This window comes from Theropithecus gelada, chromosome 15 (assembly GCF_003255815.1).
Source record: "Theropithecus gelada isolate Dixy chromosome 15, Tgel_1.0, whole genome shotgun sequence".
In the NCBI taxonomy this organism is placed as follows: Eukaryota; Metazoa; Chordata; class Mammalia; order Primates; family Cercopithecidae; genus Theropithecus; species Theropithecus gelada.
Window position 1 is genome coordinate 47,632,928 of NC_037683.1, and position 21,686 is coordinate 47,654,613.

At 53.1% G+C, this 21,686-nt stretch overlaps 2 protein-coding genes across 9 annotated transcripts; both read left to right on the forward strand.

Annotated features, from left to right (window-relative positions):
• Positions 1–4,047: 4,047 nt before the first annotated feature.
• Positions 4,048–7,900, forward strand: SIGMAR1 (sigma non-opioid intracellular receptor 1). 8 transcript variants are annotated; one of them, XR_003115891.1, is made up of 4 exons: positions 4,048–5,424; positions 5,551–5,704; positions 5,881–5,973; positions 6,787–7,900. XR_003115891.1 is itself a non-coding variant. In XM_025358781.1 (4 exons), exons 1-4 carry the CDS (start codon positions 5,274–5,276, stop codon positions 6,796–6,798), a joined length of 483 nt encoding a protein of 160 aa, XP_025214566.1. In that variant the 5' UTR covers positions 4,048–5,273; the 3' UTR covers positions 6,799–7,900. The 8 variants fall into 8 exon arrangements, 7 of the variants coding, with proteins under 7 accessions (XP_025214566.1, XP_025214563.1, XP_025214567.1 ...); XM_025358781.1 differs by having other exon boundaries at positions 5,551–5,755; positions 5,859–5,973; XM_025358778.1 differs by having other exon boundaries at positions 5,551–5,751.
• A 6,609-nt stretch (positions 7,901–14,509) lies between these two features.
• ARID3C (AT-rich interaction domain 3C) lies at positions 14,510–21,398 on the forward strand. Its single transcript, XM_025360799.1, has 7 exons — positions 14,510–14,824; positions 17,013–17,085; positions 18,822–19,005; positions 19,156–19,445; positions 20,327–20,509; positions 20,747–20,836; positions 21,298–21,398. The coding sequence occupies exons 1-7, from the start codon at positions 14,510–14,512 to the stop codon at positions 21,396–21,398; spliced, it is 1,236 nt and encodes a 411-aa protein (XP_025216584.1).
• The last annotated feature ends 288 nt before the right edge of the window (positions 21,399–21,686 follow it).

A 21,686-nucleotide genomic window follows, 5' to 3' on the forward strand; every position in this document is an offset into this window, starting at 1 on the left:
TGCTGGGATTACAGGTGTAAGCCACTACACCTGGAAAAGCTTTCTGAAAGACCAGATAGGGGAGCTGTAGGCCCAGATGATCCCAGAAAGCTGTTCCTGGAATGGGGAGCAGAGACCAAATTTGGGGGCTAATCCCTGCTGCTCAGGGTTCTTAGTGAGTTGTCCAGTCAGAAATGCCACAGAAGCCAGAACCAATACAAAAGTATGTTCCCTCAATCCTTCATTCTCCTCTAGATAATCCCTTCTTTATCCTTAATTTCTCTCCCAAGTTTCTTTTTTTTTTTTTTTTTTTTTTTTTTTTTTTAGATGGAGTCTCACTCTGTCGCCCAGGCTAGAGTACAGTAGTGCAATCTAGGCTCACCGCCTCCTGGATTCAAGTGATTCTCCTGCCTCAGCCTCCCCAGTAGCTGGGATTACAGGCATGCACCACCACACCCGGCTAATTTTTGTATTTGTAGAAGAGACAGGGTTTCATCATGTTGGCCAGGCTGGTCTCAAACTCCTGACCTCAGGTGATCTGCCTGCCTCTGCCTCCCAAAGAACTGGGATTACAGGCATGAGCCACCATGCCCAGCCTGCTAAGTTTCTTAAAAGCATAGGCCATCTTCCTGGCCTCTACTCTTAGCTGCATGGTATATTGTAACGCATCTTTTGCCCTATATTTGTCAGGGTAAGTAATCTTAGTTGCTGTAACAAACACTCCCAAAACTCAATGGCTTAGCACTACAGTCAATTCTGGGGATAACAGGGAGGCCTGTTCCAAGCAGGATTTAGGGATCCAGGTGCCATCCATCTAGTAGCTATGCCATTTCCTAGGGTCTCAGAATACTCCACTAGAGATCCTCTATAACTACAGTAGTAGATGAGGGAAGAAAGAAAATGTAAAGAACTTCAAGCTGGGCATGGTAGTATGTGCCTGTAGTCCCCCAGCTACTTGGGAAGCCAAGGTAGGAGATCACTTGAGCCCAAGAGTTTGATACCAGTCTGGGAGTGACATAGCACAATCCCGTCTCTTAAAAAGAGAGAGAGAGAGAAAAAAAAAAAAAAACAGAATTTCAGAGGAGACTTTAGGAGCCAGCCCTGGAAATGTCATACATCATTTCTATTTCTATCCATATTTCATTGGCCAGAATGCAATCACATGACCCAGAGTAGACTGTGGAATCTAATCTAGCGGTCCAAGAGCAAGAGGAAATGGATTTGTGAATGTATAGCATTGTCTCTGCCACATACCCCTACTGAGAAGTCTAATTATCATTTCCCATCATATTATTCAATCTCTCAATTATACTTCACTGTGTTAACCCTTCATTCCATTACTTTCTTTTTTTTTTCAGACGGAGTTTTGCTCTCGTTGCCCAGGCTGGAGTGCAATGGCATGATCTCAGCTCACTGCAACCTCCGCCTCCCAGGTTCAAGCGATTCTCTGGCCTTAGCCTCCCAAGTAGCTGGGATTACAGGTATGCGCCACCACGCCTGGCTAATTTTGTGTTTTTAGTACAGATGGGGTTTCTCCATGTTGGTCAGGCTGGTTTTGAACTGCCAACCTCAGGTGATCCGGCCACCTCAGCCTCCCAAAGGGCTGGGATTACAGGCGTGAGCCACCGCGCTTGGCCCATTTCATCACTCTTGAGAAAGTAAAGAAACTTTTTATCTGAGAAATGCCAGCCCCTTTTAATTATCAGGCCCAGAGGCATTAAAATGTGACAGCATGGGCCTGGCGCAGTGGCTCACGCCTGTAATCCCAGCAATTTGGGAGGCTGAGGTGGGCGAATCACGAGGTCAGGAGTTCAAGACCAGCCTGGCCAACCTGGTGAAACCCTGTCTCTACTAAAAATACAAAAAAATTAGCTGGATGTGGTGGCGGGCGCCTGTAGTTCCAGTTACTCGGGAGGCTGAGGCAGGAGAATTGCTTGAACCGGGAGGCGGAGGTTGCAGTGAGCTGAGATTGTGCCACTGCACTCCAGCCTGGGCAACAGTGGAGACTCCGTCTCAAAAAAAAAAAAAAAAAAAAAAAAAAATTAGGTTAAAATAAAGTGACCGGGCACAGTGGCTCATACCTGTAATCCCACACTTTGGGAAGCCAAGGAGGGTGGGTCACCTGAGGTCAGGAGTTAGAGACCAGCCTCAACATGGCAAAAACCTGTCTCCACTTAAAATACAAAAATTAGCCACGCATGGTGACGCACACCTGTGGTCCCAGCTACTCGGGAGGCTGAAGGAGGAGGATAGCTTGAACCTGGGAGGTGGGGGTTGCAGTGAGCCAAGATCGCACCACTGCACTCCAGCCTAGGCAACAGAGTAAGAATCTATCTCCAAGAAAATAAAAAATAAAAATAAAAACCACTTATAAAATAAAAATAAAAAATGCTTGTATCAACACTCCCCAAGGCAACTTGGAAGTGTGTCCCGAGCAGTTGCTCTCTACCTTGGCCCAAATAAACTCTCTATATTAATTTTGCCTCAGCTTTTTCTTTTTTTCCTCACTGTTGTTTTTGTTTGTTTGTTTTTCTCTTTTGAGACAGAGTCTCACTCTATTGCCCAGGCAGGAATGCAATGGCACAATCTCCACTCACTGCAACCTCCACCTCCTGGGTTCAAACGATTCTCCTGCCTCAGCCTCCCGAGTATCTGGGCCAAGTGAGTGGCACGCGCCACCATGCTTGGCTAATTTTTGTATTTTTTAGTAGAGATGGGGTTTCACCATGTTGGTCAGGCTGGTCTCGAACTCCTGACCTCGTGATCCGCCTGCCTCGGCCTCCCAAAGGGCTGGGATTACAGGTGTGAGCCACTGCGCCTGGACTGTTTTGTTTGAGACGGAGTTTCGCTCTTTCACACCCAGGTTGGAATGCAATGGCGCGATCTCGGCTCACCACAACCTCCGCCTCCTGTGTTCAAGTGATTCTCCTGCCTCAGCCTCCCGAGTAGCTGGGATTATCAGCATATGCCACCATATGCCCAGCTAATTTTGTATTTTTAGTAGGGACAGGGTTTCTCCATGTTGGTCAGGCTGGTCTCAAACCCCTGACCTCAGGTGATCCACCTGCCTCGGCCTCCCAAAGTGTTGGGATTACAGGCGTGAGCCACTGTGCCCGGCCCCTTTTTCTTTTTCTTTCTGGAGACAGGGTCTCCCTCTGTTGCCCAGGCTGGAGTATAGTGGCATGATCTTGGCTCATTGCAACCTCCACCTTCTGGGTTCAAGCGATTCTCCTGCTTCAGCCTCCTGAGTAGCTGGGACTACAGGCACCTGCCACCATGCCCAGCTAATTTTTTGTATTTTAGTAGAGACAAGGTTTCACCATGTTGCCCAGGGTAGTTTCGAACTTCTAAGCTCAGGAAATCTGGCTGCCTGCCTTGGCCTCCCAAAGTGCTGGGATTACAGGTGTATGCCACTGCGGCCAGCCCTTTTTTTTTTTTTTTTTTTTTTTTGAGGCAGGGTATTGCTCTGTTGGCTCACTGCAACCTCCACTTCCCAGGTTCAAGCGATCCTCGCACTTCAGCCTCCTGAGTAGCTGGGACTACAAGTGTGCACACCTACTCCTGACTAATTTTTGTACTTTTTGCAGAGATGGGGTTTCACCATGTTGCCCAGGCTGGTCTGGAATACCTGGACTCAAGTGTTCCGTCTGCCTCAGCCTCCCAAAGCGTTGGGATTACAGGTATGAACCACTTCGCCCAGCCTCAGTTTCCTTCTTTAAGGTCAAAAACGTATGAGGGTACTCTTTTCCAGTTCCTTTGTGTTTTATATATATAACCATCACGTAAAATGCTCACCATGTGGGGCACTAACTGCTTTACAAATATTAACACATCTCATCTCATCAAAATGAAGATATGTACTATGAGGTAGGTACTTTTGTCCATTCAATTTTACCGGTAAGAAAACTAAGTTACAGAGATTTTAAGTAACCTGCCCAAGATCAGACAACTAGTAGGTAGCAGGAGCCAGGCTTTGAACTCAGGCAGTCCAGCTCGAGTTTATTTCTTAATCACTGCACAATGCTGCCTCTTTTCTCTTTTGTTTCTTTTCCTTTTTGCTTTCTTCTTCCTTTGCTTACCCTTTGCTTTTGGTGATCTCCAGGGCTCTGTCTTTAGCCTTATCTTACTCTATTCTCTCTCCCTGTGAGATTTTATCAATTCTTAGAGGTTTTCTGTAGACTCTCCAGTGAGATCCCTAAGCTGGGGAGTGGGACCATTGTTTCTACCCATATCCCTAATGGTCACTACAGAACTTGGCACATACAAGTGCCAACAAAATATCTGAATGAATGACAACTCCCAGCTCTACCTCCAGACTGGAGCTGAGCTTCCAGACCTGGATGCTCAACTGCCCACTAGACATGCAAAGGATGTTAGCCAAATAAGGGGAAAGTGGGGATAGGGTAAAGGGGGAAAGAGTATTCCAGGAAGAAGAGATCAAGCCCTACCAACTTCATTTCCAGAGTTGTTAAGCTCATTTCTTTCTTCCATCTCCACTGACACAGACCTTCCCTCTTACCTGGCCCATGGTCATGGTCTCCCTGACTCATCTTGCTCCCCTCCACTCGGCAGTCCTGTGCCACTCGGTGGCAAAATCTAATCCCCTTCCTCCCCTGCTGATAACCCTCAGCTGGTTTACAAGGCCTTCTCTCACATTTTGTGCTGCATAACAGAGAAGGAATTGTAGGCCCCTGAAGACCCCAAGCTGTCGCTCCTCGGGGGCCTTTGCTCTAGGGGCCGGTCCCTGCGAACTGGCGTGCCCCCTCTGCGCGCTCTTAAAGACACAGTTCAGGTGTCACTGCCTCTGGAATGCCCACCCTAGGGCTCCCAGCTTGAACTGCCTCCCCTCCCCTTCAGTCCTGGTAAAGGAGGGCCCTAACAATCGTTGAGTCCCAGAAGGCTGCACTTCCGGGTTCGTCTGCTTCAACCAGCCAGTGAGCTCGGGCGAGCCAGTCCATTCTGGGTCTCACTACCCCCACCCCTATCCGTATGTAGAGTGGCGCTAGGTCAGACCTCGCCTGAAGACCCTGCCATCTGCAGCTGGGCGACTTAGCCCCGCCCCCTCGCCGCCCTTGCGCGGCACCGCCCCACTCTTCCGTGCTCCCCCCGAAGAAATGGTTCGACCGAAGGGGCGGTGCCAAGGTGACTGGCCGCTCCTATTGGTCAGGGCGAACCGTACCACGGCGGTGGCGGGGGAGCGCTTCGTGGGCAGCCGGCGGGCTCCGAGGCGGTGAGTGCAAAGCCTCAGACCCCGGCTCGCTCCTGCGTTGCGCCGTGCTAGGCCGCCCGCCGGAATGCAGTGGGCCGTGGGCCGGCGGTGGGCGTGGGCCGCGCTGCTCCTGGCTGTCGCAGCGGTGCTGACCCAGGTCGTCTGGCTCTGGCTGGGTACGCAGAGCTTCGTCTTCCAGCGCGAAGAGATAGCGCAGTTGGCGCGGCAGTACGCTGGTGAGCGGGCAGAGGGCGGGGAGGGGAGCGGCCGGCCCGGGAGCGGAGCCTAGGGTTCCGAAGGCGCCATCCCCGGACCCAGGACCGGTGCCGGCCCTGACTCCGCCGCCCCTCTGCCTCCGCCAGGGCTGGACCACGAGCTGGCCTTCTCTCGGCTGATCGTGGAGCTGCGGCGGCTGCACCCAGGCCACGTGCTGCCCGACGAGGAGCTGCAGTGGGTGTTCGTGAATGCGGGTGGCTGGATGGGCGCCATGTGCCTTCTGCACGCCTCGCTGTCCGAGTATGTGCTGCTCTTCGGCACCGCCCTAGGCTCCCGCGGCCACTCGGGTCAGTGCTAGCGGCGGGCCGGATTGGGAGGCTGGGGTTGTAGAGGGGCCCATGCCCTCCTGTCTGATGTTTGGCTGGGCCGTGCGATGGCGCGAATACCCTGATAGTGTCCATGCGATTGTCACTCAGGGCGCTACTGGGCTGAGATCTCGGATACCATCATCTCTGGCACCTTCCACCAGTGGAGAGAGGGCACCACCAAAAGTGAGGTCTTCTACCCAGGTGGGTAAGAAGGCTCTGTCAGAGAAGTGAGTGCCTTCACGCGGGGGGTGCCCACAATTGCGGGGAGCATGGCATGGAAAAGTAGTGTGTTGGGGGGCCCTCCTCATAGTTCCCTTCCTCCACCCTCCCATAAGCCACAGGTGATTGGTTGGGGCAGAGCTGAGGGACTCTTGCTTTCCTCCGTCAAGGGGAAACAAAACATAACAACTTCCTGTTAAACATGTCTGATTTTTATCTGCCCAGGCACAATTTTGCCCAGACAATATTCCAACAACTGTTGGGGAGACAGTGGGTAATCAGAAATGCTCTCAATACTCCAAAAGACAATACAGACAGTTATCTTTTTTTTTTTAAATAGTGCAACAATTTGCTTAAGAAATAGAGCATTGGACTTCCCAGTACATTTGAGGTTGGGTGTATGCATCGCAGGCATGGTGGTTGAACAGCTACACTTTTCAGATAAAGCCTCACAAGTCCTGGAACTACCCCTTTCCTAGCTACAAGCCCAGCCCAGGTTTAGCTAAATTTCTGCTTGTTTCGAGTGAGGCTTGGGAGTGCAGACTTCCATACAGTGGGCCTGTGGCCAAGCGAGGTAGCCGTCTATGGCTTCCCCCAAGAGAGGACATGGGTCAGATGATGCCACAGAACATTTAGGAGTAGCCGTATGGGCCAGCCCAGTGAGGTAGGGCCTTTTGTTTTTCTGAAGCTCCCTCTCCATTCCCCACCCCTAGTTAGTCCATGGGCCAGGAAAGCAGCAGCCATGGAAGGGCAAGGCAGAGCTGGCTCTTCACTTGGGTGCTCCCTGTCCCCCAGGGGAGACGGTAGTGCATGGGCCTGGTGAGGCAACAGCTGTGGAGTGGGGGCCAAACACATGGATGGTGGAGTACGGCCGGGGTGTCATCCCATCCACCCTGGCCTTCGCGCTGGCCGACACTGTCTTCAGCACCCAGGACTTCCTCACCCTCTTCTATACTCTTCGCTCCTATGCTCGGGGCCTCCGGCTTGAGCTCACCACCTACCTCTTCGGCCAGGATCCTTGACCAGCCAGGCCTGAAGGAAGACCTGTGGATGGACAGGAGCGGGCAGGCCCGCACATATCCACTTGCTGGAGCCCATGTTTACAGACAGGGACATACACCATGCAGATCCTGAGTTCCTGCTGTATGAGCAGGGATATCCATGCTTATGTATCCAAACACAGAGAACCATGGGAACTAATGAGACACATATAGATACTGAGACCTGTGTGTACAGTAGGACCATGCACTCATACCCATCTGGATAGGGAGCCCCTGGTATACCAAGGGAGCCAGTTGTGTTCAAACACACACATCACAAGCTTGACTCACTAACTCAGGCCTTTCCAGAGCTCCACAGCTTCCCACCCCCTCCCCACCAAACTGGGGTTCTGGAGTTAAGGATGGGGGAGGGTATTATACTGCCTCAGTCTGACTCCTCAACCCAGCAGCAATTTGAGGGGATGAGGGAGAAGAGGAGCTGCCTTTTGGAGGCCCCCTTCACCTGCAGCTATGATGCCCTTCCCCTTCTCCCCTGTCCTCACCATATGCCTTATCCCCATTCTACTCCCCTGCTATGCAAGTGCCCCTGTGGCTTGTCCCCAACCCCCTCGGCAACCAAGCTCCGCTGGGGAACCAGAGTAATGTGAAGAATGCTTGAAGTCAGCATCTTCCATTCCAGAAAGGCCCCCATTCTTCCTTTGGGGATATGATGCAGAAGCTGGTTTCAGCCCAGGACCCGCCACTGAGGAGGGGATCTAGGCAGGTGGGCCTGATTCCAAGGGGGCCTTCCTGGCCTGGAGAAGGCCTTTTACACACACAACACACACACACATATCACAGTTTTCAGACAGCCCCTGCTGCATTCTCTGTCCATCTTTCTGTTAATAAAGATTTGTTGATCTGTTCCATCTTTTTGTGTGTCTGAGCAGCCGGAAAAAGCCTCTGACTCCTGGGGACCTCAGGAAGATCTCTCTCTTGCTGTGTGATTCATGGTTTGTTTTGTTTTGTTTTGTTTTTTTAAGAGATGGGGTCTCCTCTGTTGCCCAGGCTGGAGAGTGGCACAGCGACATGATCATAGTTCCCTGCAGCCTTGAACTTGTGGTCCCAAACAATCTTCCTGCCTTAGCCTTATGAGTAGCTGGGACTATAGGCAAATGCCACCATGCCTGGTTAGCTTTTTAAATTTTTTTTAGAGACGGGGTCTTGCTATGTTGCCCCAGCTGATCTCCAGCTCCTGGCCTCAAGTGATCTTCCCTTAGTCTCCAGAGTAACTGGGATAACAGAAAAAAGCCACTGTGCCTCACAAGACAGTGGCTTTTGACTAGTAGGGACTATATACTTGAGTGTGCCTTAGAATCACCTAAGACACTCTTTGAGTCAGTAGCTCAGACTATTGAGCTCCATTGCCAGAGATCAGCCTGTTCACTGATTCTCTCCAACACAGCTGTGAATGCCACAATTTGAGAAATTCAGGGCAGGGTGGCCTGGAGTGTGTCTTGGCCTTACCTCTGCCGGTGGGATCCTGGGAACAGTCCTAAGAATCTTCCCCTGGATGGCCACAGGGTGGCAGTGTGCACCCACTTTTTAGCTGAAAGGCATCGTTGTTCTCAGTTGGCTTTTTTTCGGGGCTCCCAGCGTGGTGTCTGCCCCCACCCAGAACAGGAGTTCCTCCAGTCTATGGTCTACCTTCTTCAGGACCCACCACTAATGTGGAGGCTCCCACAGTGAAAGGCAGGCACACTACCTGGCAGTATGTGAGGTAGGTAGGGCCAGGACTCAGGTAAGGCAAGAGAGGTGCCTAAAGTGCATTCATTCCCAGAGACCCTGCTCTTGCCTTAACTTCTGCATCCTACACACCAAGTATGCCTCACCCTCATCCTGGCCCTGTTCTGAGGGTAAGGCATAGATCACTCCTGCTTCTCAGGATTCCTGGTATTTTAAAAATGGAAGAAACATGGTTATAAAAATTAGATATTTTAAGATTTTAGTGAACACAAATCTGAAAGACTATATGTATAACTGCATTTAGAAACAACAACTGAATGTGGAGTCCAGGTAAGTTGGCCATCCTGACCCGGACTCTTCACCCCCATTACCACCGTGTCAGGCATAGTAGGCTCTGGCTGGCTCCTATCCATTGACCCCAGGTTGCAAAGCCATGCCTCCTTGGGGGATTCCTACTCTGTAACCCAGCTCTGCCTCTAGGCTCAGAGACCACATGTCAGGGATGACCCAGCTTGCCCTGTCATTCCTCCCAAACGTCCACAAAGGGCTAGGCTCCCAGGCCCCTCCTAATCTCTGCTGCTAAATCTGTTGGTCATTTCATAATTCTCAGCTTTCATTTGACACAGGTAATCACTCTGAAGGCACTCTTAGCTTCTGGGACACTACTCTTCCTTTTCTGGATTTTTTTTTTTTTTTTTTAGTAGAGACAGAGTTTCACCACATTGGCGAGGCTGGTCTCAAACTCCTGACTTCAAGTGATCTGCCCGCTTGGCCTTACAAAGTGCTGGGATTACAGGTGTGAGCCACTGCACCCAGCTACTGGATTCCTATCTCCTCATTCTCTGACTTTCTTGGGCTTAGTCCTCAAACCTCTTCTCTGTTTACACCCCTTCCCAGGTGATTCTGTGACTTTACCATCTATATATCTTGACTTCTAAATTTCTGTCTCAGCCTAAATCTCTTCCCTGAGCACCGGAGTTGGAAATCTTACTGCCTTCATCTCTACTCAACATCTCCACTTGACTGTCTAATAGGTATCTCAGATTTGAGATATCCAAAGCAAACCAAATTCCCAACCCCACACCACCACCATCTTGTAGTCTTTACTCTCTGAATTAAGGGCACCTACATTTACCCAGCTGCCCAGAGTCATTTTGGACACGTCTGTTTCATGTCCCAGATGCGATCCATCATCAAATACTGTTTTTGTCTGCAGAATATATCCAGACTCTAACCGTGTCTTCTCACCTCCACTGCCCCCACCCTGGTCTAAGACACCATCATCTGTTGCCTATAGACTATCGCAGTGGTCCCTTAACTGATCACACATGCATCCTGTGTGGAGGGTTCTCCTTGCAGCAGCCAGTCAGACTTTCACTCTCTGCCGAGACATATCCAATGGCTTTCCATCTCATTCTGTCCTTTCACTCCTTACAAGGGCCTACTCCAAGGCCCACGTTTCCTCTGATCAGACATTCCAACCGCTCACCCCTTCAGTCCCCCTATTCCGACCCAGTGGCCTCCTTGCTTTTCTTCCAACACATCAAGCAAAATTCTGTCCCAGGATATTTGCACCTGCTATTCTGACCACAGTGCTCGTCCCAAGGTATCCACATAGCCATAGCTGTCTTCCTCCCCTCCTTCAATTCCTGCTCACTGAGTTCTTCAACACTTATATAATATTATCTCTTGCATGGTGATTTTAAATACCTTCACAAAATTTTTGATGCTCTGTCCTTCAAGAGGTGAAGCCTAAATTCCTTCCCCTTGAGTGGGCTAGACTCAATTATGTACTTTCACAAATAATGTGGCAGACATAACAGTGTGTGACTTCTAGGACTAGGCCATAAAAAGCATTGCTGCCTAAAGAGTCTCTCTTGGATCATTCTGGGGGAAACCAACTGCCATGTTGAGAGGACATACAACCAATCCTATGGAGAGGCCCACATTGCAGGGAAACAGGCCCCCTGCTAAGAGCCATCTTGGAAGTAGATCCTCCAGTCCCAGTCAAACCTTCAGATGACTGCAGCCCTGGCCAACCTTTTTACTACAGCACCTTAGAGGATAAAGAGTCAGAACCATCCAGACCCACAGAATTGTGAGAAAATAAATGTTTTTTGTTTTAAGCTGCTAAATTATGGGGAGATTTGTCACACAGCAATAGGTAACTAATGCCCCCCTTCTGTTCCCCCCAACGCAGCTACATTTTTCTGCATGGTGCTTATCACTATCTGACACACTGTATATTTCCCCCACTTAGAATTGTACCATTATAATAAGGACTTTGTTTTATTTGCTCCTGTGTCCAACAGTGCCTGGCAAAAAAATAAAAATAATAATAAATATGTGTTGGATGAATGAAGCATGGGTCTCTGAAGGTCTAGGTCTGTCTCTGTCTCTGTGAGGTATAGGACCAGACTGTGGGTGTGAGAGGCAGCCTTTCCTTTTCACAGACGAAGAGAGATAAACCAAGTCCCAGTCAAGCATATTCCTTCCCCTCAGCCCTTCCCAGTTGTAGCCCTCCTGGCCCAGACCCCAAAAGTGGATTAACTTCGCTTGATTGATTTGGGAGCTGTGGGAGTGACTGCCCAGTCCCTTGCCCGTCAACCCAAACCCTACAAAGCACTCTCCAAACACTCAGAACTGGAATTTCCCCAAGCCAATTCCTACCTTTCCAGGAAGACTCTGACCACCTACCTTTGTCCATGCACCTTCTCTGAACAGCCAGGGGAAGCTGTGGTGGGGGAAAGGGAGCAAGCAGGGCACAAGGGTTCTGTGGATCGCTACCCTCTGCTCTCCAGTCTTCCAGTAGACTTCCGGGGCATGTCTGTCTGCCTGGCACATTCACTGATTCTCCCCTCCCAGCATCAGGGAGGGTTGGGCAGAGGAGGAGGCTTGGCTCTGCCCCAGGATACTCACACCAAACAAAGCCACGGGGGAGGAGGCATCAGTACCGACAGGAGCTTCTGGAGGCTGGGGGGTTCTGATGGGCTCAGAGGTCTGAAATCTGAGGTGGAGGACACTGGGGCAGCCAAAGGTATGAATGGGGCTGAGCCTCAGCATGGCCAGGAATGGGCCATAGGGAACCAGGACTTAGTGCTGCAGTAGGAGCTGCGCATAGAAGGGTGCAGAGAAGGGTGGTGGCTGGAGGCAGGGAGAGCAGGGAGGAGGCACCCACCATGGGATCCTGGTCAGAAGAGCTGGTGGTTTGAGCCAGAGCAAGCTGAGGCTGAGAGAAGTGGACTGATTGGGGGAGGACAAGGGAGGAGGGAGGACACAAAGGTCACGTCAGGATTCCTGCCTTCTGGGTGTGAGGTCAGAAGACAGTCCCTGGTGCCACAGTTTCATACCTATGCAGGTGTCACCCCTAGAGACACCTGCTGTTCACTTACACACTTGGCATCACCTCACCTCGCTTTGGTAGGTGGTCCCCTTGGGCACAGGAAGAAATAGGAAGTATGAGGATGCCTGGGAGGAGTGGGGTTCAGGCTGTTCAGAGCAGAAATTCTGAGAAGCTGCCACTCAGAACCCCCAAATAAGGAACGGCATTTCAGCATCTTGGGAATAGTTTGGGGGAGGGCGTAAAGCAGTGGGCTGAGGGGGTCTGGAGATACACATGTGGGAGTCAGGCACACATGGGTGGAGAATGTGTGTGAACATGGGCGAAGTGCTGTTCACTGTTGAAACAAACCTATGATGAGTACCAGAGGTTCATTACACTATTCACTTGTCTGTGTTTCAAAATTTTCATAATACAGGCTGAGCACAGTAGCTCACGCCTGTATTCCCAGCACTTTGGGTGGCTGAGGTGGGTGGATCACTTGAGGTCAGGAGTTCAAGACCAGCCTAGCCAAAATGGTGAAACCCCATCTCTACTAAAAAGAGAAAAATTAGCCGGGCCTGGTGTTGGGTGCCTGTAATCCCAGCTAATCCCAGCTATTCAGGAGGCCGAGGCAGGAGAATCACTTGAACCTGGGAGGCAGAGGCTGCAGTGAGCCCAGATTGCGCCACTGCACTCCAGCCTGGGTGACAGAGTAACACTCTGTCGCAAAAAAAAAAAGAAAAAGAAAAGAAAAGAAAATGTCCCTAATAGAATGTCAAAAGAGACAAAACCTGTGTGTGGCTGTGTATCTGCATGCGTTGAGTGTGCAGTCAGCTTAAAGACCTCTGAGTGTGTGTGAGTGCATCCTTGTGGGTCCACCACCGTGTGCATGCATGTGTGCAAACCGCAGCATGCCTGCAGTTGGGGACAGCGCGTGGGCAGGGCAGGGGTGGTCAAGGCAAGGGGAGAAGCTTCTATTCTGACCAGACCCTCCACGCACACCCAAGCATCTTGCAGAGGGATTCCCCTCCTGATCGCAGCCTGCCCAGGCCATTGGCACTGTGGTGACCATGTCACCGAACGTGTGAGACTGGGCAGCTGTGCGCCTGAACTTGTGACAAGGTGCGTTGGTGTGTGGACGCGGCTGTTTGTGTGTGGAAGCCCAGTGCTGAGTGTGGGTGTCGGGGCACGACTTGTGAGGCTGGGCGGGGCTCTGGTCCAGAGTCCGGTGGCGGTGGAGCCCTCACTTTCGCACGATTCCCCTGCAGCTCTCCAGCGCCCCCTGCCCCCGAAGCTGGCTGGAAGGAAGGTGGGAGACACCTGTTGGGTGGCTGAGAGCGGCAGAGTCGGCAGGGGCCTCTCCCCATGCGCCCCGCCCGCCCTGTCCGGCTCGGGTCCCGCCCCCGCGGCCGCCGCAAGCAACGCGGCGAGTGAGCGCACAGCGGCCAGAGGAGCGCAGGGCGGCGGGAGCGCACCGCGGGGACCCAGCCGAGGCCAGGGCCGCCAGGGAGGCGGGCAGAGCAAAGGCAGCGCCGTGGAGACGCCGGGGGCAGCGGGCCACGCCAGGCAGGTGAGTGCGGCCGCGGGGCCCCCGGAGCGAGGGAGCGGGGCGTCGCGACTCCGCCGCCTCCTGCCCATCCGTGCCCGTCCCAGGCTCTGCCCCACCGCCCTCCATCCCGGCGAGTCCTTGGTCCCTGTCCTCTGCCCCTCTCTCCGGCTGTTTTCCCCGTCCTGTCTCAGTCGGTCCCTCTCTATTTCACTATCTCTTTCTAATTTCTCTTTTCTGTCTGCTTCCTGCTGTCTTGGTCTTTTCCTGTCTCTCAACACCTGCCTCACTATTTGTCTATCTCCGCCTCTGTCTCTCCGTTTCTGTCCGTCTCTGAGTTACCTGTCACTTAGGTCTTTTATCTCTTGCTCCTCTACCTCTCTTACCCTCCCTGTCTCTCTACCCAATATTCTATCTCTCTCCATCTCTGTCTCTCTATCCTGTCTCTGCCTGATATTTCTGCCTCTCTGCATCTTGGTCCCTCTCAGTCTCTGTGTCACCCCACTTCTTTCTCTCCTGTCACCCTGTTCCATCTCTATTTTCACATCTTCCTGTCATTGTCTCTGTCGGACATCCCCCCTTCTCCTTTTCTTTCTCTCTCCCTCCCTTCACCATTTCCCGATGTCTCTTGGTCCCTGTCACCCTCTCTGATCTGCTCACTCTTCCAGTCCTCAGTCAATGGCCATTTCTGATTCCCAGGGTCTGGTCCTGTTTCTGTTCACCTCTGGGAAAGCCATCTTTCTGCCTCTTTCCTTGTGACTCCTGCACTTCCCTGAATCCATGACCACCTCCCCCTGTGTTGGGGGCTATGGGGGCAGCAGGGCCCAGCACCCATAATTCCCTCCCCCACAGGCGGCCCTTTCCTCGGGGTCCCGCCTGGTACCAGGGCCCCCTTCAGCTGGGGGACTGCGCCTGGAAGCTGTCATGGAGGCCCTGCAGAAGCAGCAGGCAGCTCGGCTGGCCCAGGGGGTGGGGCCATTGGCCCCTTCACGCTCGCTGCTGCCACCCGGGCCTCCCCTGCCTGACCACCGGACCCTGCAGGCCCCTGAGGGGGCCTTGGGGGAGGTTGGGACTGAGGAAGAGGAAGATGCTGAAGATGAGGAGGAGGGGGAGGAAGCCAGGGCAGAGGAGGAGGCAGCTGAGGAGAACCATCCAGGGGCCCAGGGCCCTAGCTCACCTTCTAGCCAGCCCCCTGGACTCCATCCCCACGAGTGGACCTACGAGGAACAATTCAAGCAGGTAGGACCTACGCCCTCGATGTCCGGCCCTCTCCCCTATCTCCCTCTTCTGGCGAAAGCAGAGCCAGGTGATAGCAGTCTCTGCAAGATGAAAAGAGACACAGAGACACGGAGACCTAGAGAAAGACAGAGGGAAGATTGGAGGATAGTGACAGGGAGGGAAAGACAGATGCCTGGCTAATTTTTTAAAATTTCTTTTGTAAAGACAGGGTCTGGGCCGGGCGCGGTGGCTCAAGCCTGTAATCCCAGCACTTTGGGAGGCTGAGACGGGCGGATCACGAGGTCAGGAGATCGAGACCATCCTGGCTGACACGGTGAAACCCCGTCTCTACTAAAAAAATACAAAAAACTAGCCGGGCGAGGTGGCGGGCGCCTGTAGTCCCAGCTACTCGGGAGGCTGAGGCAGGAGAATGGCGTGAACCTGGGAGGCGGAGCTTGCAGTGAGCTGAGATCCGGCCACTGCACTCCAGCCTGGGCGACAGAGCGAGTCTCTGTCTCAAAAAAAAAAAAAAAAAAAAAAAAAAGACAGGGTCTCCTTGTATTGCCCAGGCTGGTCTTGAACTCTTGAGCTCAAGTGATCCTCCCACCTCAGCTTCCCAAAGTGCTGAGATTACAGGCATGAGCCACCATGCCCAGCCAGGTGTAGGGAAGGCAGTCTGGGGGCTGGGGATTCCTACCTACCACCCTACCTACCTTCTCACACATCAAGTCACAAGGTCATATTCCGGGGACCAGTGGGGGTGTCCCAGTTGCTTCCTCTGTCTTCGGAAGCAGAATGGAGGTTATCACTCCCTTGGCAGGTTGATATACCTCTCCTTTCTTTCCTGTCACATCCCCCTAACCCCAGCCCCATGCAAATCTTCTCCCTGGCCTGAGTTCCATGGATGATAGTTCCCAGCCTGTGATAGCCACTACAGCCACAGTATGACTATAGGGCTCCTCTGCAACTCAGAATGACAAGACTTCATTCACAGGGCCTTAATCTGAGGTTCTTTCTCCCTGGAGAACCCCTCTGGGTGTTATTCTAAGGACACTACTCAAGGCTGTCACTACGAAGGTGTTACACAGGGCTGTGACTCCAGGTGTGCCATTCTGGTGGTGTTAACTTGTAGGATGTTGGTCTGGGTATATTCGAAAAGTGTTAATCTGTGAGTAGTATTCTGGCATTGGTGTAAAACTGAGTGTTACTCAGGGCTCTGTTCTGGATATATGGCTCTAGAGACTGTTTCTCCTAGGTATAATTCTAGGGGTTATTACTTGGAGAGTGTATGTATTATTTGTGGGTATCCATCTAAGACTTAGGGCTCAGTTTTTGTGGGAATGTGGCTCTAAAGGTGGATCTGGGGCTTATTACTCATGGGTATTTTGTTTGTTTTTTATTCTGAGGATTCTTATGGGGATGATATGACAGAATATTATCTATAGGTGTTACTCAAGGACTGTTACTCTGGGTCAGTGACTCTAGGGGTGGTTCCCTTGGCTGGTATTCAGGAGTTGATATAGGAGGTGGGACTCCAGATTACCAGGAAGAGTTGAGCTGGTCTGTGGATCCTTCAAACTCTGACCCCACAGGGCCACTGCCTCTCTAGCAGCTTCCGTAGTAGGTAGGGTAACTGCCTCTGAAAGGAAATCAGACCAGAAGATGAGCTGAAGGGCACTGGGTGTCAACCCAGGAGCTTCTGAGCATCACCCTGCCTGAGGGGTGGGTTAGAAGCGTCTCTGCCATTCACTCACCCCCAGCCCTGGCATACAGGGATGTGAACAGCATGAAGTCCTTGCATGAATGAATCAGAGCATCAGATATATGTTTGTCTCCTCAGTCTGGAATACAACCCCAGCCTAGCTTCCTTCCTGGGACTCTAAATTTCCCATGAGGGTGGGGGAAGACTGGGCCCCAGAGGGCAGGCTGAGCCTCCAAGCTCCATCCTGTTCCTCTCTTCCCTTACTCCCTAGATGGGTGGTTTGAATGGCCGAGGGCACCACTACCAGTACCAGTCTCTGTATGTACTAGAAAAGGCACCCCTGCCCGCCCCTAGGCGGAGAGAGCCTAATGCTAATGCCAGGGAGTCCACATTGAGATCCTACTGACTCCTTCAGCTAGGGACCCTTGTTCAGGGTACAACCTGAATTGGGGTCTAGGGAGGGAGGGGGGTCAGCAGAGCTGTAGAATGACCCCAATCCTTCCCCAGCTGTATGAGCTCGATGCAGACCCCAAGAGGAAGGAATTTCTGGATGACCTGTTTAGCTTCATGCAAAAGAGGGGTGAGTGGCATGACATGGGGGAAGGGCCCTGGAATTGCCCCCTTACCACGTTTGAGGAAACCCGGTTGGGTTCTCCCTGCAGAGGCCTGAGCTTGGCAGCACCTGTCCTTTGGGCCCTCAATAGCGTCTTTAACCTCTGACCCTGCCCCCCTCCTCCACCCCAGGATTAATTAGCGGCCAGCCCACTGGCAGGTTAATGAGTGTGGGATCAATTGGGAGGGTGGGAGGGGGAACTGATGGGAGGCTGGCCTGGGGTGGGAGGGTCCCAGAATCAGAGGGCTGAAAATGCCTTGGTTCTCTGTCAAGGGTCCTTCCTTCAGTCATGTCTTCCCTGTTTTCCCTTGATTAAGGCAGGTTGCACCTCATGTGCTCTACAGCAGGAAGGACTAGGATTAGACTGGAGGAAGGACTTCCCAAGGGGCGGGCTGGGGACTATGTGAGTTGAGGCTGTGCACTATGTGAGTTGAGGCTGTGCAGGAGGAGAAATTCCTTTCCAGGAATGTCAGAGCTGGAGGAGAACGCAAGAAGGGTCTAGGAGGGCATCAGGGTGGGTGGCAGTCCATCACTTCAGCTTCTCCCCAGATTCATGGGACGGAACACTGACTCATTATCTCTCTCTACAAAGCTAATTAACTCACTCAGAGCGCAACCTGATAAGCCGCTAATTAACTGGCTGCACTGTCCGCCCCCCCCCCTTTTAGTGCAGCTGCTGGCCCACTTCCCGCCCCCGGCCCTCGCCCTAGCCCCAGCACCCCTTTCGGGTCCCTTGCTTCCCTGGGACCCTCAGTAGGGCCCTAAGTCCTTTTGGTTCCCAGGGAGGCCCATTCTGGTTCCAGTGTCCCCTCTCTGGCCCTTCCTCGAGGCCTCCCCTCCACTGGGGTAGCGGGTGTGAACCGATCTCAGCATTGCCTGCCCGCCCCTCCCCACTAGCTCTGCCTCCCTTCGGTCCCTGCCTCCCACCGCTCCAGTTGCAGGGGGAGGGGGTCCCGCGGGGCCGATAATTTTCCCCCATTAATCAGGCCGCAGCTAATTGTTCGGGTCCAAAGGCGCGGCGGAAGGGGACGGGATCGGTAAGGAATTAACTGGGGCCCATCGCTCAGCGCAGACAGGCCCCTTTGTCAGGACTGGCCGGCGGGGGCGGCGCGGGCTGCGGAGTCGGCGGCCCGAGGCGGGAGATGATTCTTCTCCCGCCCGTCATCCCCCAGCCTTGGGCAGCCACCCGGGGGCTGCTGCTTAGGGGAGGCCGGCTCTTCAGCACTGTCCGGAAGTCCTTCCTGCGGTCTACCCCAGGGGACAGCAAACTAAAGTTTGCAGGCCAAACCCAGCTGCCTGCAAGATAAGAATGGTTTTTACTTATTTAAATAGTTGGGGGACAAAATTAAAAGATGAATAACATCTCCAGACTGGTGAAATTCGAATTTCAGAGTCTATATTATTGGAACACAGCCGCATCCATTCCTTTAGGTATTCTCTATGGCCGCCTTTAGGCTACAATGACAGCGTTGAGTAGTTGTGACAGAGATCATTTAGCCATCTGGCCTTTTACAGAACTTTGCCCATCCCTGTGCTAGCCTCCTGTCCTTCCTGCTAAAATAGAGGCCCTGGGGTTCCGTGGGCTCTGACCAAGTCTCCCTCTTTCCCGCCCTCCCCGGGGCTCCCGCCCCGTATCAGTCCCCGGGGATGCTGTAGACAGGGTCTTAGTCTCAGTGTCCTGACTGCAGCCCGCTCCCCACCAGGGACGCCAGTGAACCGCGTGCCCATCATGGCGAAGCAGGTGCTGGACCTGTACGCTCTGTTTCGTCTGGTGACCGCCAAGGGCGGCCTGGTGGAAGTCATCAACCGCAAAGTGTGGCGGGAAGTCACGCGCGGCCTCAGCCTACCCACCACCATCACCTCGGCCGCCTTCACTCTACGCACCCAGTGAGGCCAGGGGCACTAGCGGAAGGGAAGGGGGCACGGGGTCGGGCTGGGGCGGGGAGGGGAGGGTCCCCGGGCGGGCGTCCGGGTGTGGGACTTGACCAGCTGGGCCCAGACACTCCCACACACTCACCGCCCACTGTCCGCCCCTAGGTACATGAAGTACTTGTACCCGTACGAGTGCGAGACTCGAGCGCTCAGCTCCCCAGGGGAGCTCCAGGCCGCCATAGACAGCAATCGGCGCGAAGGCCGTCGCCAGGCTTACACCGCTACTCCACTCTTTGGCTTGGCAGGGCCGCCCCCTCGGGGCGCTCTGGGCCCTGCCTTGGGTGCCGGCCCCGCCCCTCGGGCGACCCCATCCAGCCCCGGCCCCGCCCAGGGTTCCGCCTCCGGCCTGCCAGCGCACGCATGCGCTCAGTTGAGTCCAAGCCCTATTAAGAAAGGTGCGAGGGGAGAATGGTGGAGGTTTAAGGGTCTCTGAGGTTTAGGTGGGCGCTAAGATATAGCAACCATTAAAATGTGGGGACTGAGGTCTGGGAGCAGTAAGGTCTGACGGGCCTCTGAAGTTTGGGGGTCACAAAGGTTTAGGGGTCCTGAGGTTTGCGGTCAAATGAGCGCTTTGGGGTATGGGTTACTGAGGTGTGGGGGCTGAAGTTCAGGAAAAGGTCCTTTTTTTTTTTTTTTTTTTTTTTTTTTGAGACGGCGTCTCGTTCCGTCGCCCAGGCTGGAGTGCAGTGGCGCGATCTCAGCTCACCGCAACCTCCGCCTCCCGGGTTCAAACGATTCTCCTGCCTCAGCCTCCCGAGTAGCTGGGACTACAGGCGCCCGCCACCACGCCCGGCTAATTTTTTTTTTTTTCTTTGTATTTTTAGTAGAGATGGGGTTTCACCATGTTAGCCAGGATGGTCTCGATCTCCTGACCACGTGATCCGCTCGCCTCGGCCTCCCAAAGTGTTGGGATTACAGGCTTAGCCACCGCGCCCAGCCAGGAAAAGGTCTTTTAATCACAGCAGCTCCATTCCACACCTGTCCACCCAGTGCTCCTATTTGCATATAGTTTGTGCCTCTTGTGACCTGGATTATTTAATAACTAACAGTTGAAAACAACCCCCAAATTCTCTAGACATGTACATTGATCCTTTGGGCTCTAGAGAAAAGCTTCAGCGCTTCCAGACTGAGGCTCTGGATGGGAAGATAGATGGAATGAAGGATGAGAGATTGGTACATGAGCTTGAGTTACCTCTTTTGGTCCCAGGCCTGGGGGAGAACCAAATGCAGAGATGGGTTGGTTTGGCCAGGGGAGCTGAATAACCTGTTCTTCCAGAGGAGAGTGGAATTCCAACCCCTCGCCTGGCACTGCCTGTGGGCCTGGCATGGGGACCTACACGGGAGAAACTGGCACCAGAGGAGCCCCCAGAAAAGAGAGCTGTGCTGATGGGGCCCATGGACCCACCTCGACCTGGCATGCCCCCCAGTTTCCTGCCCCGTGGCAAGGTTCCCCTGAGGGGTGAGGAGGGGTTTGTTGTGAGGGGGCTTCGGGACTGTACACTGAGGGAGGATTGACCCATCACCTGATAGGTGTTAGAGACGGGGCAGACAGATTCCTTTATAGACAATTGTGTGAGTATACGTGTGGGGCTGAAGTGGAATGGGGGCTGTCTACAGGGATGGAGGGGGGAAATTCTATTAATAAGTCTGAAGTCTGATTCTCCAAAATGTGATTCCTCTGCCCCCTCCTGGACAGAAGAGCGGCTGGATGGGCCTCTTAATCTGGCAGGCAGTGGCATCAGCAGTATCAACATGGCCCTAGAGATCAACGGGGTGGTCTACACTGGTATGGGTACTGCAGGCTGTCTACACTGGCATGGGGTCAGGGGTATTTAGGCTGGCATGGGGATTTTAGACTTCCTCTACTAGCATGAAGTTCAGGGATATCTAAACTTGCATGGGTAACGTGGGGTTCAGGGGATTGCTAGACTGGCATGGGTTAAAGGGGGTGCCTACATGGCATGGGATCCAAGGCATGACCTCTCTGGCATGAGTACCAGGGGATGTCTGCCTTGTCATGGGCCTATGTATCAGCATAAATATTATTGTTTACCTGTTTGAGGGTATCTACATTAGCAATGGAGTCTCTTACTGACCCAAGGAGCTTGTCCTCATTGGTTTGTGGCAGGGGTACGTGTGTAGTGTTCTAGCAACCAGAACACTTACTTTTGTTCCCCTTTTCTGTTTCCATATCCTACCCCCTCCTGCTTGTTTTTGCCCTCTACCATCTCCTCACCCCTTTGCCAGGTGTCCTCTTTGCCCGCCGCCAGCCTGTGCCAGCTTCCCAGGGTCCAACCAACCCTGCACCCCCACCCTCTACAGGGCCCCCTTCCAGCACCTTCCCCTAAGAGGTCCTACTTGAAACTAAGAGTCCCAGCCCCATTGCTGAGTGGGGAAGAGTCCCCCTGCTTTGATTCTTTCCGGCTGCCCACTCTGGGACCCAGCCCTGGGAGGGGACCATACCTCCCATGCCATGTAGACTTAAAACCAAAGTTTCTTTTGATGTTACACCTACCTCACTGTAAAGGGAGGGCACCTCCTCCCCGGCCAATTCCAGCAGCATCTACTAAAGTGTTCTTCCTCCAGTAACCACTATCATCTCCTCATGTGTCCCCTCTGTCAATGTCATCTCTAGA